General features: G+C 57.6%; 1 protein-coding gene across 1 annotated transcript in view; it reads right to left on the bottom strand.

Moving 5' to 3' along the window:
* Positions 1-14709, bottom strand: part of IFT172 (intraflagellar transport 172) — a 619018-nt gene that overhangs the window by 481543 nt on the left and 122766 nt on the right. The window contains exons 7-9 of the mRNA XM_068279802.1: positions 10324-10411; positions 10032-10246; positions 8740-8863 (exon numbers count right to left, since the gene is read on the bottom strand). Of these exons, the coding sequence (XP_068135903.1) occupies positions 8740-8863; positions 10032-10246; positions 10324-10411 (427 nt within the window). The remainder of the gene's footprint in view (positions 1-8739; positions 8864-10031; positions 10247-10323; positions 10412-14709) is intronic.

A 14709-nucleotide genomic window follows, 5' to 3' on the forward strand; every position in this document is an offset into this window, starting at 1 on the left:
TTATCCCTAAACCTAACCCCCGCAGCCTCCGTACATGCGCTTATCCCTAAACCTAACCCCCGCAGCCTCCGTACACGCACTTATCCCTAAACCTAACCCCCGCAGCCTCCGTACATGCGCTTATCCCTAAACCTAACCCCCGCAGCCTCCGTACATGCGCTTATCCCTAAACCTAACCCCTGCAGCCTCCGTACACACGCTTATCCCTAAACCTAACCCCCGCAGCCTCCGTACATGCGCTTATCCCTAAACCTAACCCCCGCAGCCTCCGTACACTTATCCCTAAACCTAACTCCCGCAGCCTCCGTACACGCGCTTATCCCTAAACCTAACCCCCGCAGCCTCCGTACACGCGCTTATCCCTAAACCTAACCCCCGCAGCCTCCGTACATGCGCTTATCCCTAAACCTAACCCCCGCAGTCTCCGTACACGCGCTTATCCCTAAACCTAACCCCCGCAGCCTCCGTACACGCGCTTATCCCTAAACCTAACCCCCGCAGCCTCCGTACATGCGCTTATCCCTAAACCTAACCCCCGCAGCCTCCGTACACTTCTCCCTAAACCTAACCCCCGCAGCCTCCATACACTTCTCCCTAAACCTAACCCCCGCAGCCTCCGTACACGCGCTTATCCCTAAACCTAACCCCCGCAGCCTCCGTACACTTCTCCCTAAACCTAACCCCCGCAGCCTCCGTACACGCGCTTATCCCTAAACCTAACCCCCCGCAGCCTCCGTACACGCGCTTATCCCTAAACCTAACCCCCGCAGCCTCCGTACACGTGCTTATCCCTAAACCTAACCCCCGCAGCCTCCGTACATGCGCTTATCCCTAAACCTAACCCCCGCAGCCTCCGTACACTTCTCCCTAAACCTAACCCCCGCAGCCTCCGTACACTTATCCCTAAACCTAACCCCCGCAGCCTCCGTACACTTATCCCTAAACCTAACCCCCCGCAGCCTCCGTACACGCGCTTATCCCTAAACCTAACCCCCGCAGCCTCCGTACACTTCTCCCTAAACCTAACCCCCGCAGCCTCCGTACACGCGCTTATCCCTAAACCTAACCCCCGCAGCCTCCGTACACGCGCTTATCCCTAAACCTAACCCCCCGCAGCCTCCGTACACTTATCCCTAAACCTAACCCCCGCAGCCTCCGTACACTTCTCCCTAAACCTAACCCCCGCAGCCTCCGTACACTTATCCCTAAACCTAACCCCCGCAGCCTCCGTACACTTATCCCTAAACCTAACCCCCCGCAGCCTCCGTACACGCGCTTATCCCTAAACCTAACCCCCGCAGCCTCCGTACACTTCTCCCTAAACCTAACCCCCGCAGCCTCCGTACACGCGCTTTTCCCTAAACCTAACCCCCGCAGCCTCCGTACACTTCTCCCTAAACCTAACCCCCGCAGCCTCCGTACACTTATCCCTAAACCTAACCCCCCGCAGCCTCCGTACACTTCTCCCTAAACCTAACCCCCGCAGCCTCCGTACACTTCTCCCTAAACCTAACCCCCCGCAGCCTCCGTACACGCGCTTATCCCTAAACCTAACCCCCGCAGCCTCCGTACACTTATCCCTAAACCTAACCCCCCGCAGCCTCCGTACACGCGCTTATCCCTAAACCTAACCCCCGCAGCCTCCGTACACTTCTCCCTAAACCTAACCCCCGCAGCCTCCGTACACTTCTCCCTAAACCTAACCCCCGCAGCCTCCGTACACGCGCTTATCCCTAAACCTAACCCCCGCAGCCTCCGTACATGCGCTTATCCCTAAACCTAACCCCCGCAGCCTCCGTACACTTATCCCTAAACCTAACTCCCGCAGCCTCCGTACACGCGCTTATCCCTAAACCTAACCCCCGCAGCCTCCGTACACGCGCTTATCCCTAAACCTAACCCCCGCAGCCTCCGTACATGCGCTTATCCCTAAACCTAACCCCCGCAGCCTCCGTACATGCGCTTATCCCTAAACCTAACCCCCGCAGCCTCCGTACACTTATCCCTAAACCTAACTCCCGCAGCCTCCGTACACGCGCTTATCCCTAAACCTAACCCCCGCAGCCTCCGTACACGCGCTTATCCCTAAACCTAACCCCCGCAGCCTCCGTACACTTATCCCTAAACCTAACCCCCGCAGCCTCCGTACACTTATCCCTAAACCTAACCCCCGCAGCGTCCGTACACTTATCCCTAAACCTAACCCCCGCAGCCTCCGTACATGCGCTTATCCCTAAACCTAACCCCCGCAGTCTCCGTACACGCGCTTATCCCTAAACCTAACCCCCGCAGCCTCCGTACACGCGCTTATCCCTAAACCTAACCCCCGCAGCCTCCGTACATGCGCTTATCCCTAAACCTAACCCCCGCAGCCTCCGTACACTTCTCCCTAAACCTAACCCCCGCAGCCTCCGTACACGCGCTTATCCCTAAACCTAACCCCCGCAGCCTCCGTACACTTCTCCCTAAACCTAACCCCCGCAGCCTCCGTACACGCGCTTATCCCTAAACCTAACCCCCCGCAGCCTCCGTACACGCGCTTATCCCTAAACCTAACCCCCGCAGCCTCCGTACACGTGCTTATCCCTAAACCTAACCCCCGCAGCCTCCGTACATGCGCTTATCCCTAAACCTAACCCCCGCAGCCTCCGTACACTTCTCCCTAAACCTAACCCCCGCAGCCTCCGTACACTTATCCCTAAACCTAACCCCCGCAGCCTCCGTACACTTATCCCTAAACCTAACCCCCCGCAGCCTCCGTACACGCGCTTATCCCTAAACCTAACCCCCGCAGCCTCCGTACACTTCTCCCTAAACCTAACCCCCGCAGCCTCCGTACACGCGCTTATCCCTAAACCTAACCCCCGCAGCCTCCGTACACGCGCTTATCCCTAAACCTATCCCCCCGCAGCCTCCGTACACTTATCCCTAAACCTAACCCCCGCAGCCTCCGTACACGTGCTTATCCCTAAACCTAACCCCCGCAGCCTCCGTACATGCGCTTATCCCTAAACCTAACCCCCGCAGCCTCCGTACACTTATCCCTAAACCTAACTCCCGCAGCCTCCATACACGCGCTTATCCCTAAACCTAACCCCCGCAGCCTCCGTACACGCGCTTATCCCTAAACCTAACCCCCGCAGCCTCCGTACACTTCTCCCTAAACCTAACCCCCGCAGCCTCCGTACACTTCTCCCTAAACCTAACCCCCGCAGCCTCCGTACACTTATCCCTAAACCTAACCCCCGCAGCCTCCGTACACTTATCCCTAAACCTAACCCCCGCAGCCTCCGTACACTTATCCCTAAACCTAACCCCCCGCAGCCTCCGTACACGCGCTTATCCCTAAACCTAACCCCCGCAGCCTCCGTACACTTCTCCCTAAACCTAACCCCCGCAGCCTCCGTACACGCGCTTATCCCTAAACCTAACCCCCGCAGCCTCCGTACACTTCTCCCTAAACCTAACCCCCGCAGCCTCCGTACACTTATCCCTAAACCTAACCCCCCGCAGCCTCCGTACACTTATCCCTAAACCTAACCCCCCGCAGCCTCCGTACACTTATCCCTAAACCTAACCCCCCGCAGCCTCCGTACACTTCTCCCTAAACCTAACCCCCCGCAGCCTCCGTACACGCGCTTATCCCTAAACCTAACCCCCGCAGCCTCCGTACACTTATCCCTAAACCTAACCCCCCGCAGCCTCCGTACACGCGCTTATCCCTAAACCTAACCCCCGCAGCCTCCGTACACTTCTCCCTAAACCTAACCCCCGCAGCCTCCGTACACTTCTCCCTAAACCTAACCCCCGCAGCCTCCGTACACTTCTCCCTAAACCTAACCCCCGCAGCCTCCGTACACTTCTCCCTAAACCTAACCCCCGCAGCCTCCGTACACTTATCCCTAAACCTAACCCCCCGCAGCCTCCGTACACGTGCTTATCCCTAAACCTAACCCCCGCAGCCTCCGTACACGCGCTTATCCCTAAACCTAACCCCCGCAGCCTCCGTACACTGATCCCTAAACCTAACCCCCGCAGCCTCCGTACACTTCTCCCTAAACCTAACCCCCGCAGCCTCCGTACACTAATCCCTAAACCTAACCCCCGCAGCCTCCGTACACGTGCTTATCCCTAAACCTAACCCCCGCAGCCTCCGTACACTTATCCCTAAACCTAACCCCCCGCAGCCTCCGTACACGCGCTTATCCCTAAACCTAACCCCCGCAGCCTCCGTACACTTCTCCCTAAACCTAACCCCCGCAGCCTCCGTACACTAATCCCTAAACCTAACCCCCGCAGCCTCCGTACACGTGCTTATCCCTAAACCTAACCCCCGCAGCCTCCGTACACTTATCCCTAAACCTAACCCCCCGCAGCCTCCGTACACGCGCTTATCCCTAAACCTAACCCCCGCAGCCTCCGTACACTTCTCCCTAAACCTAACCCCCGCAGCCTCCGTACACTTCTCCCTAAACCTAACCCCCGCAGCCTCCGTACACTTCTCCCTAAACCTAACCCCCGCAGCCTCCGTACACTTATCCCTAAACCTAACCCCCCGCAGCCTCCGTACACGCGCTTATCCCTAAACCTAACCCCCGCAGCCTCCGTACACTTCTCCCTAAACCTAACCCCCGCAGCCTCCGTACACTTCTCCCTAAACCTAACCCCCGCAGCCTCCGTACACTTCTCCCTAAACCTAACCCCCGCAGCCTCCGTACACTTATCCCTAAACCTAACCCCCGCAGCCTCCGTACACGCGCTTATCCCTAAACCTAACCCCCGCAGCCTCCGTACACTGATCCCTAAACCTAACCCCCGCAGCCTCCGTACACTTCTCCCTAAACCTAACCCCCGCAGCCTCCGTACACTTATCCCTAAACTTAACCCCCGCAGCCTCCGTACACGCGCTTATACCTAAACTTAACCCCCGCAGCCTCCGTACACGGGCTTATCCCTAAACTTAACCCCCGCAGCCTCCGTACACTTATCCCTAAACCTAACCCCCGCAGCCTCCATACACGGGCTTATCCCTAAACCTAACCCCCGCAGCCTCCGTACACTTATCCCTAAACCTAACCCCCGCAGCCTCCGTACACTTCTCCCTAAACCTAACCCCTGCAGCCTCCGTACACTTCTCCCTAAACCTAACCCCCGCAGCCTCCGTACACGCGCTTATCCCTAAACCTAACCCCCGCAGCCTCCGTACACTTCTCCCTAAACCTAACCCCCGCAGCCTCCGTACACGCGCTTATCCCTAAACCTAACCCCCGCAGCCTCCGTACACTTCTCCCTAAACCTAACCCCCGCAGAGTCCGTACACTTCTCCCTAAACCTAACCCCTGCAGCCTCCGTACACACGCTTATCCCTAAACCTAACCCCCGCAGCCTCCGTACACGCGCTTATCCCTAAACCTAACCCCCGCAGCCTCCGTACACGCGCTTATCCCTAAACCTAACCTCCGCAGCCTCCATACACGCGCTTATCCCTAAACCTAACCACCGCAGCCTCCGTACACGCGCTTATCCCTAAACCTAACCTCCGCAGCCTCCATACACGTGCTTATCCCTAAACCTAACCCCCGCAGCCTCAGTACACGCGCTTATCCCTAAACCTAACCCCCGCAGCCTCCGTACACATGCTTATCCCTAAACCTAACCCCCGCAGCCTCCGTACACGCGCTTATCCCTAAACCTAACCCCCGCAGCCTCCGTACACGCGCTTATCCCTAAACCTAACCCCCGCAGCCTCCGTACACGCGCTTATCTCTAAACTTAACCCCCGCAGCCTCCGTACACTTATCCCTAAACCTAACCCCCGCAGCCTCTGTACGAGGGCTTATCCCTAAACCTAACCCCCGCAGCCTCCGTACACTTATCCCTAAACCTAACCCCCGCAGCCTCCGTACACTTCTCCCTAAACCTAACCCCCGCAGCCTCCGTACACACACTTATCCATAAACCTAACCCCTGCAGCCTCCATACACTCCCTTATCCCTAAACCTAACCTGCACAGCCTCCGTACATGCGCTTATCCCTAAACCTAACCCCCGCAGCCTCCGTACACGCGCTTATCCCTAAACCTAACCCCCGCAGCCTCCGTACACTTATCCCTAAACCTAACCCCCGCAGCCTCCGTACACGCACTTATCCATAAACCTAACCCCCGCAGCCTCCATACACGCCCTTATCCCTAAACCTAACCTGCGCAGCCTCCGTACATGCGCTTATCCCTAAACCTAACCCCCGCAGCCTCCGTACATGCGCTTATCCCTAAACCTAACCCCCGCAGCCTCCGTACACGCGCTTATCCCTAAACCTAACCCCCGCATCCTCCGTACACGTGCTTATCCCTAAACCTAACCCCCCCAGCCTCCGTACACTTATCCCTAAACCTAACCCCCGCAGCCTCCGTACACTTCTCCCTAAACCTAACCTCCGCAGCCTCCATACACGTGCTTATCCCTAAACCTAACCTCCGCAGCCTCCGTACACGTGCTTATCCCTAAACCTAACCTGCGCAGCCTCCGTACATGCGCTTATCCCTAAACCTAACCCCCGCAGCCTCCGTACATGCGCTTATCCCTAAACCTAACCCCCGCAGCCTCCGTACACGCGCTTATCCCTAAACCTAACTCCCGCAGCCTCCGTACACGCGCTTATCCCCAAACCTAACCCCCGCAGCCTCCGTACACGCGCTTATCCCTAAACCTAACCTGCGCAGCCTCCGTACATGCGCTTATCCCTAAACCTAACCCCCGCAGCCTCCGTACACGCGCTTATCCCTAAACCTAACCCCCGCAGCCTCCGTACACACGCTTATCCCTAAACCTAACCCCCGCAGCCTCCGTACACGCGCTTATCCCTAAACCTAACCTGCGCAGCCTCCGTACATGCGCTTATCCCTAAACCTAACCCCCGCAGCCTCCGTACACGCGCTTATCCCTAAACCTAACCCCCGCAGCCTCCGTACACGCGCTTATCCCTAAACCTAACCCCCGCAGCCTCCGTACACGCGCTTATCTCTACACCTAACCCCCGCAGCCTCCATACACGTGCTTATCCCTAAACCTAACTCCCGCAGCCTCCGTACACTTATCCCTACACCTAACCCCCGCAGCCTCCGTACACGTGCTTATCCTTAAACCTAACCCCCGCAGCCTCCGTACACTTATCCCTAAACCTAACCCCCGCAGCCTCCGTACACGCGCTTATCCCTAAACTTAACCCCCGCAGCCTCCGTACACTTATCCCTAAACCTAACCCCCGCAGCCTCCGTACACGCGCTTATCCCTAAACCTAACCCCCGCAGCCTCCGTACACATGCTTATCCCTAAACCTAACCCCCGCAGCCTCCGTACACGCGCTTATCCCTACACCTAACCCCCGCAGCCTCCATACACGCGCTTATCCCTAAACATAACCCCCGCAGCCTCCGTACACTTATCCCTAAACCTAACCCCCGCAGCCTCCGTACACTTATCCCTAAACCTAACCCCTGCAGCCTCCGTACACTTCTCCCTAAACCTAACCCCTGCAGCCTCCGTACACTTCTCCCTAAACCTAACCCCCGCAGCGTCCGTACACTTATCCCTAAACCTAACTCCCGCAGCCTCCGTACACGCGCTTATCCCTAAACCTAACCCCTGCAGTCTCCGTACACTTATCCCTAAACCTAACTCCCGCAGCCTCCGTACACGCGCTTATCCCTAAACCTAACCCCCGCAGCCTCCGTACACTTATCCCTAAACCTAACCCCCGCAGCCTCCGTACACGCGCTTATCCCTAAACCTAACCCCCGCAGCCTCCGTACACATGCTTATCCCTAAACCTAACCCCCGCAGCCTCCGTACACGCGCTTATCCCTACACCTAACCCCCGCAGCCTCCATACACGCGCTTATCCCTAAACATAACCCCCGCAGCCTCCGTACACTTATCCCTAAACCTAACCCCCGCAGCCTCCGTACACTTATCCCTAAACCTAACCCCTGCAGCCTCCGTACACTTCTCCCTAAACCTAACCCCTGCAGCCTCCGTACACTTCTCCCTAAACCTAACCCCCGCAGCGTCCGTACACTTATCCCTAAACCTAACTCCCGCAGCCTCCGTACACGCGCTTATCCCTAAACCTAACCCCTGCAGTCTCCGTACACTTATCCCTAAACCTAACTCCCGCAGCCTCCGTACACGCGCTTATCCCTAAACCTAACCCCCGCAGCCTCCGTACACTTATCCCTAAACCTAACCCCTGCAGCCTCCGTACACATGCTTATCCCTAAACCTAACCCCCGCAGCCTCCGTACACTTATCCCTAAACCTAACCCCCGCAGCCTCCGTACACGCGCTTATCCCTAAACCTAACCCCCGCAGCCTCCGTACACTTATCCCTAAACCTAACCCCTGCAGCCTCCGTACACACGCTTATCCCTAAACCTAACCCCCGCAGCCTCCGTACACGTGCTAATCCCTAAACCTAACCCCCGCAGCCTCCGTACACACGCTTATCCCTAAACATAACCCCCGCAGCCTCCGTACACTTATCCCTAAACATAACCCCTGAAGCCTCCGTACACGCGGTTACGTACTGTGCGTTACAATGGTCACCTCCATCCTCAGGTGCGAATCTGAGACTGAGTGTAACCTCTGACCATGACTTGATCATCCCTCAGGGTTACTTGGGGGTCTGTAAGCATTTACCCATAAGCCCCTTGCAGTAGAACAGTGAGAGAAGCCCACTCACCGCACAAAGCCGGGATCCGTCCCTCTTCCAGGCCAGAGCAGTGATGGTGTACAGGTTCGGAATGTCTTTGGTTGTTGGTTCTTCCCACAATCCACTGTGTGGACTCCAATTCAGGACTCTGAGCCTGAGGGTGTAACAGTGAGAACATTCAGAACTTTTTATGGTGGATCCACGTGTCATGGCTGCCACATACCACAGACGCCCCCCCATAGACTCACCTGTCATGGCTGCCACGCACCACAGAGGCCCCCCCATAGACTCACCTGTCATGGCTGCCATGCACCACAGAGGCTCCCCATAGACTCACCTGTCATGGCTGCCACACACCACAGACGCCCCCCATAGACTCACCTGTCATGGCTGCCACACGCCACAGACGCCCCCCATAGACTCACCTGTCATGGCTGCCACGCACCACAGAGGCCCCCCCATAGACTCACCTGTCATGTCTGCCACGCACCACAGAGGCCCCCCATAGACTCACCTGTCATGGCTGCCACGCACCACAGAGGCCCCCCCATAGACTCACCTGCCATGGCTGCCATGCACCACAGACGCCCCCCATAGACTCACCTGTCATGGCTGCCACGCACCACAGACGCCCCCCATAGACTCACCTGTCATGGCTGCCACACACCACAGACGCCCCCCATAGACTCACCTGTCATGGCTGCCACACACCACAGACGCCCCCCATAGACTCACCTGTCATGGCTGCCACACACCACAGAGGCCCCCCCATAGACTCACCTGTCATGGCTGCCACGCACCACAGAGGCCCCCCCATAGACTCACCTGTCATGGCTGCCACACACCACAGACGCCCCCCATAGACTCACCTGTCATGGCTGCCACACACCACAGAGGCCCCCCCATAGACTCACCTGTCATGGCTGCCACGCACCACAGACGCCCCCCATAGACTCACCTGTCATGGCTGCCACACACCACAGGTGCCCCCCATAGACTCACCTGTCATGGCTGCCACACACCACAGATGCCCCCCATAGACTCACCTGTCATGGCTGCCACACACCACAGAGGCCCCCCCATAGACTCACCTGTCATGGCTGCCACGCACCACAGACGCCCCCCATAGACTCACCTGTCATGGCTGCCACACACCACAGATGCCCCCCATAGACTCACCTGTCATGGCTGCCACGCACCACAGACGCCCCCCATAGACTCACCTGTCATGACTGCCACGCACCACAGACGCCCCCCATAGACTCACCTGTCATGGCTGCCACACACCACAGACGCCATCATGCCCCCCCCCATGGACTCACCTGTCATAGCTGCCAATCACCACGGACTGGCCACTGGGACTGGTCACTGCTGCCGTCAGCTCCTTTTCCATGGGATCCCGGCTGTAGTCGAAGGTTTGGATGATCTGACCTTCTTTTCCATAGGCCACTAGCTTCTTGTCACATCCTCCAACCACAATGCTGTTAGAGGCCCATGCCAGGGCATAAGGTGGGCACGGGTGGGTGAGCAGCTTCCCCTGTAACACGGCACACAGGTATATAGTGGGGCCGACACACACACACACACGGACTGCCAATATAACAGGAGACTCACCTGAGATTCTCCAGAGCCCTCTTCATCAAAAAAATAGCGGACAACAGTTCCGTCTGCATGTCCGGACAAAATCCCTTTCCCTGAAACACTAAGAGAGGACAGAAGGCGGAGAGATAAGAGGCAACATGGAGGTGGGGTGGGGTGGGGAGAGATGAGGGTGGAGCCAGAAGGAAAGAGGAGAGGGAGGAGCAGGAAGAGAGAGGAGAGGGAGGAGCAGGAAGAGAGAGGAGAGGGAGGAGCAGGAAGAGAGAGGAGAGGGAGGAGCAGAAAGAGAGAGGAGAGGGAGGAGCAGGAAGAGAGAGGAGAGGGAGGAGCAGGAAGAGAGAGGAGAGGGAGGAGCAGAAAGAGAGAGGAGAGGGAGGAGCAGGAAGAGAAAGGAGAGGGAGGAGCAGGAAGAGAAAGGAGAGGGAGGAGCAGGAAGAGAGAGGAGAGGGAGGAGCAGGAAGAGAAAGGAGAGAGAGGAGCAGGAAGAGAAAGGAGAGGGAGGAGCAGGAAGAGAGAGGAGAGGGAGGAGCAGGAAGAGAGGAGAGGGAGGAGCAGGAAAAGAGGAGAGGGAGGAGCAGGAAGAGAGAGGAGAGGGAGGAGCAGGAAGAGAGAGGAGAGGGAGGAGCAGAAAGAGAGAGGAGAGGGAGGAGCAGGAAGAGAGAGGAGAGGGAGGAGCAGGAAGAGAAAGGAGAGGGAGGAGCAGGAAGAGAAAGGAGAGGGAGGAGCAGGAAGAGAGAGGAGAGGGAGGAGCAGGAAGAGAAAGGAGAGGGAGGAGCAGGAAGAGAGAGGAGAGGGAGGAGCAGGAAGAGAGGAGAGGGAGGAGCAGGAAGAGAGAGGAGAGGGAGGAGCAGGAAGAGAGAGGAGAGGGAGGAGCAGGAAGAGAAAGGAGAGGGAGGAGCAGGAAGAGAGAGGAGAGGGAGGAGCAGGAAGAGAGAGGAGAGGGAGGAGCAGGAAGAGAGAGGAGAGGGAGGAGCAGGTGGAGAGAGGAGAGGGAGGAGCAGGAAAAGAGGAGAGGGAGGAGCAGGAAGAGAGAGGAGAGGGAGGAGCAGGAAGAGAGAGGAGAGAGAGGAGCAGGAACAGGGAGGAGAGGGAGGAGCAGGAAGAGAGAGGAGAGGGAGGAGCAGGAAGAGAGAGGAGAGGGAGGAGCAGGAAGAGAGGAGAGGGAGGAGCAGGAAGAGAGAGGAGAGGGAGGAGCAGGTGGAGAGAGGAGAGGGAGGAGCAGGAAGAGAGAGGAGAGGGAGGAGCAGGAAGAGAGAGGAGAGAGAGGAGCAGGAACAGAGAGGAGAGGGAGGAGCAGGAAGAGAGAGGAGAGGAGGGAGCAGGAAGAGAGAGGAGAGGAGGGAGCAGGAAGAGAGAGGAGGGGGAGGAGCAGGAAGAGAAAGGAGAGAGAGGAGCAGGAAGAGAAAGGAGAGGGAGGAGCAGGAAGAGAGAGGAGAGGAGAGGGAGGAACAGAAAGAGAGAGGAGAGGGAGGAGCAGGTGGAGAGAGGAGAGGGAGGAGCAGGAAGAGAGAGGAGAGGGAGGAGCAGGAAGAGAGAGGAGAGGGAGGAGCAGGAAGAGAGAGGAGAGGGAGGAGCAGGAAAAGAGGAGAGGGAGGAGCAGGAAGAGAGAGGAGAGGGAGGAGCAGGAAGAGAGAGGAGAGGAGGGAGCAGGAAGAGAGAGGAGAGGAGGGAGCAAGAAGAGAGAGGAGAGGAGGGAGCAGGAAGAGAGAGGAGGGGGAGGAGCAGGAAGAGAGAGGAGAGGAGGGAGCAGGAAGAGAAAGGAGAGGGAGGAGCAGGAAGAGAAAGGAGAGGGAGGAGCAGGAAGAGAGAGGAGAGGGAGGAGCAGGAGGAGAGGAGAGGGAGGAGCAGGAAGAGAGAGGAGAGGGAGGAGCAGGAAGAGAAAGGAGAGGGAGGAGCAGGAAGAGAAAGGAGAGGGAGGAGCAGGAAGAGAAAGGAGAGGGAGGAGCAGGAAGAGAAAGGAGAGGGAGGAGCAGGAAGAGAGGAGAGGAGGGAGCAGGAAGAGAGAGGAGAGGGAGGAGCAGGAAGAGAAAGGAGAGGGAGGAGCAGGAAGAGAAGAGAGGAGAGGGAGGAGCAGGAAGAGAAAGGAGAGGGAGGAGCAGGAAGAGAGAGGAGAGGGAGGAACAGGAAGAGAGGAGAGGGAGGAGCAGGAAGAGAGAGGAGAGGGAGGAGCAGGAAGAGAGAGGAGAGTAGAGGGAGGAGCAGGAAGAGAGGAGAGGAGAGGGAGGAGCAGGAAAAGGTGAAGCGGAGGAGAGAAAATAAGAATGAATATGAATGGTGGAGGAGAAATAAGAGGGAACAGAGAGAAGAGGAAAATGAATAGAGAGGGGGTGAATGAGGGAAAAGATGGCAGAGAAGAGAGGAGAGGGAGGAGCAGGAAGAGAGGAGAGGGAGGAGCAGGAAGAGAGAGGAGAGGGAGGAGCAGGAAGAGAGAGGAGAGGGAGGAGCAGGAAGAGAAAGGAGAGGGAGGAGCAGGAAGAGTGAGGAGAGTAGAGGGAGGAGCAGGAAGAGAGGAGAGGAGAGGGAGGAGCAGGAAGAGAGAGGAGAGGGAGGAGCAGGAAGAGAGAGGAGAGGGAGGAGCAGGAAGAGAGGAGAGGAGAGGGAGGAGCAGGAAGAGAGGAGAGGAGAGGGAGGAGCAGGAAGAGAGGAGAGGGAGGAGCAGGAAGAGAGAGGAGAGGGAGGAGCAGGAAGAGAGGAGAGGAGAGGGAGGAGCAGGAAGAGAGAGGAGAGGGAGGAGCAGGAAGAGAGGAGAGGAGAGGGAGGAGCAGGAAAAGGTGAAGCGGAGGAGAGAAAATAAGAATGAATATGAATGGTGGAGGAGAAATAAGAGGGAACAGAGAGAAGAGGGAAATGAATAGAGAGGGGGTGAATGAGGGAATAGATGGCAGAGAGGAGAGGGAGGAGGGAGCAGGAAGAGAGAGGAGAGGGAGGAGCAGGAAGAGAAAGGAGAGGGAGGAGCAGGAAGAGAGAGGAGAGGGAGGAGCAGGAAGAGAGAGGAGAGGGAGGAGCAGGAAGAGAAAGGAGAGGAGAGGGAGGAACAGAAAGAGAGAGGAGAGGGAGGAGCAGGTGGAGAGAGGAGAGGGAGGAGCAGGAAGAGAGAGGAGAGGGAGGAGCAGGAAGAGAGAGGAGAGGGAGGAGCAGGAAGAGAGAGGAGAGGGAGGAGCAGGAAAAGAGGAGAGGGAGGAGCAGGAAGAGAGAGGAGAGGGAGGAGCAGGAAGAGAGAGGAGAGGAGGGAGCAGGAAGAGAGAGGAGAGGAGGGAGCAAGAAGAGAGAGGAGAGGAGGGAGCAGGAAGAGAGAGGAGGGGGAGGAGCAGGAAGAGAGAGGAGAGGAGGGAGCAGGAAGAGAAAGGAGAGGGAGGAGCAGGAAGAGAAAGGAGAGGGAGGAGCAGGAAGAGAGAGGAGAGGGAGGAGCAGGAGGAGAGGAGAGGGAGGAGCAGGAAGAGAGAGGAGAGGGAGGAGCAGGAAGAGAGAGGAGAGGGAGGAGCAGGAAGAGAAAGGAGAGGGAGGAGCAGGAAGAGAAAGGAGAGGGAGGAGCAGGAAGAGAAAGGAGAGGGAGGAGCAGGAAGAGAAAGGAGAGGGAGGAGCAGGAAGAGAGGAGAGGAGAGGAGGGAGCAGGAAGAGAGAGGAGAGGGAGGAGCAGGAAGAGAAAGGAGAGGGAGGAGCAGGAAGAGAAGAGAGGAGAGGGAGGAGCAGGAAGAGAAAGGAGAGGGAGGAGCAGGAAGAGAGAGGAGAGGGAGGAACAGGAAGAGAGGAGAGGGAGGAGCAGGAAGAGAGAGGAGAGGGAGGAGCAGGAAGAGAGAGGAGAGTAGAGGGAGGAGCAGGAAGAGAGGAGAGGAGAGGGAGGAGCAGGAAAAGGTGAAGCGGAGGAGAGAAAATAAGAATGAATATGAATGGTGGAGGAGAAATAAGAGGGAACAGAGAGAAGAGGAAAATGAATAGAGAGGGGGTGAATGAGGGAAAAGATGGCAGAGAAGAGAGGAGAGGGAGGAGCAGGAAGAGAGGAGAGGGAGGAGCAGGAAGAGAGAGGAGAGGGAGGAGCAGGAAGAGAGAGGAGAGGGAGGAGCAGGAAGAGAAAGGAGAGGGAGGAGCAGGAAGAGTGAGGAGAGTAGAGGGAGGAGCAGGAAGAGAGGAGAGGAGAGGGAGGAGCAGGAAGAGAGAGGAGAGGGAGGAGCAGGAAGAGAGAGGAGAGGGAGGAGCAGGAAGAGAGGAGAGGAGAGGGAGGAGCAGGAAGAGAGGAGAGGAGAGGGAGGAGCAGGAAGAGAGGAGAGGGAGGAGCAGGAAGAGAGAGGAGAGGGAGGAGCAGGAAGAGAGGAGAGGAGAGGGAGGAGCAGGAAGAGAGAGGAGAGGGAGGAGCAGGAAGAGAGGAGAGGAGAGGGAGGAGCAGGAAAAGGTGAAGCGGAGGAG

The sequence above is a fragment of the Hyperolius riggenbachi genome, chromosome 4 (assembly GCF_040937935.1).
Source record: "Hyperolius riggenbachi isolate aHypRig1 chromosome 4, aHypRig1.pri, whole genome shotgun sequence".
NCBI classification, from domain to species: Eukaryota; Metazoa; Chordata; class Amphibia; order Anura; family Hyperoliidae; genus Hyperolius; species Hyperolius riggenbachi.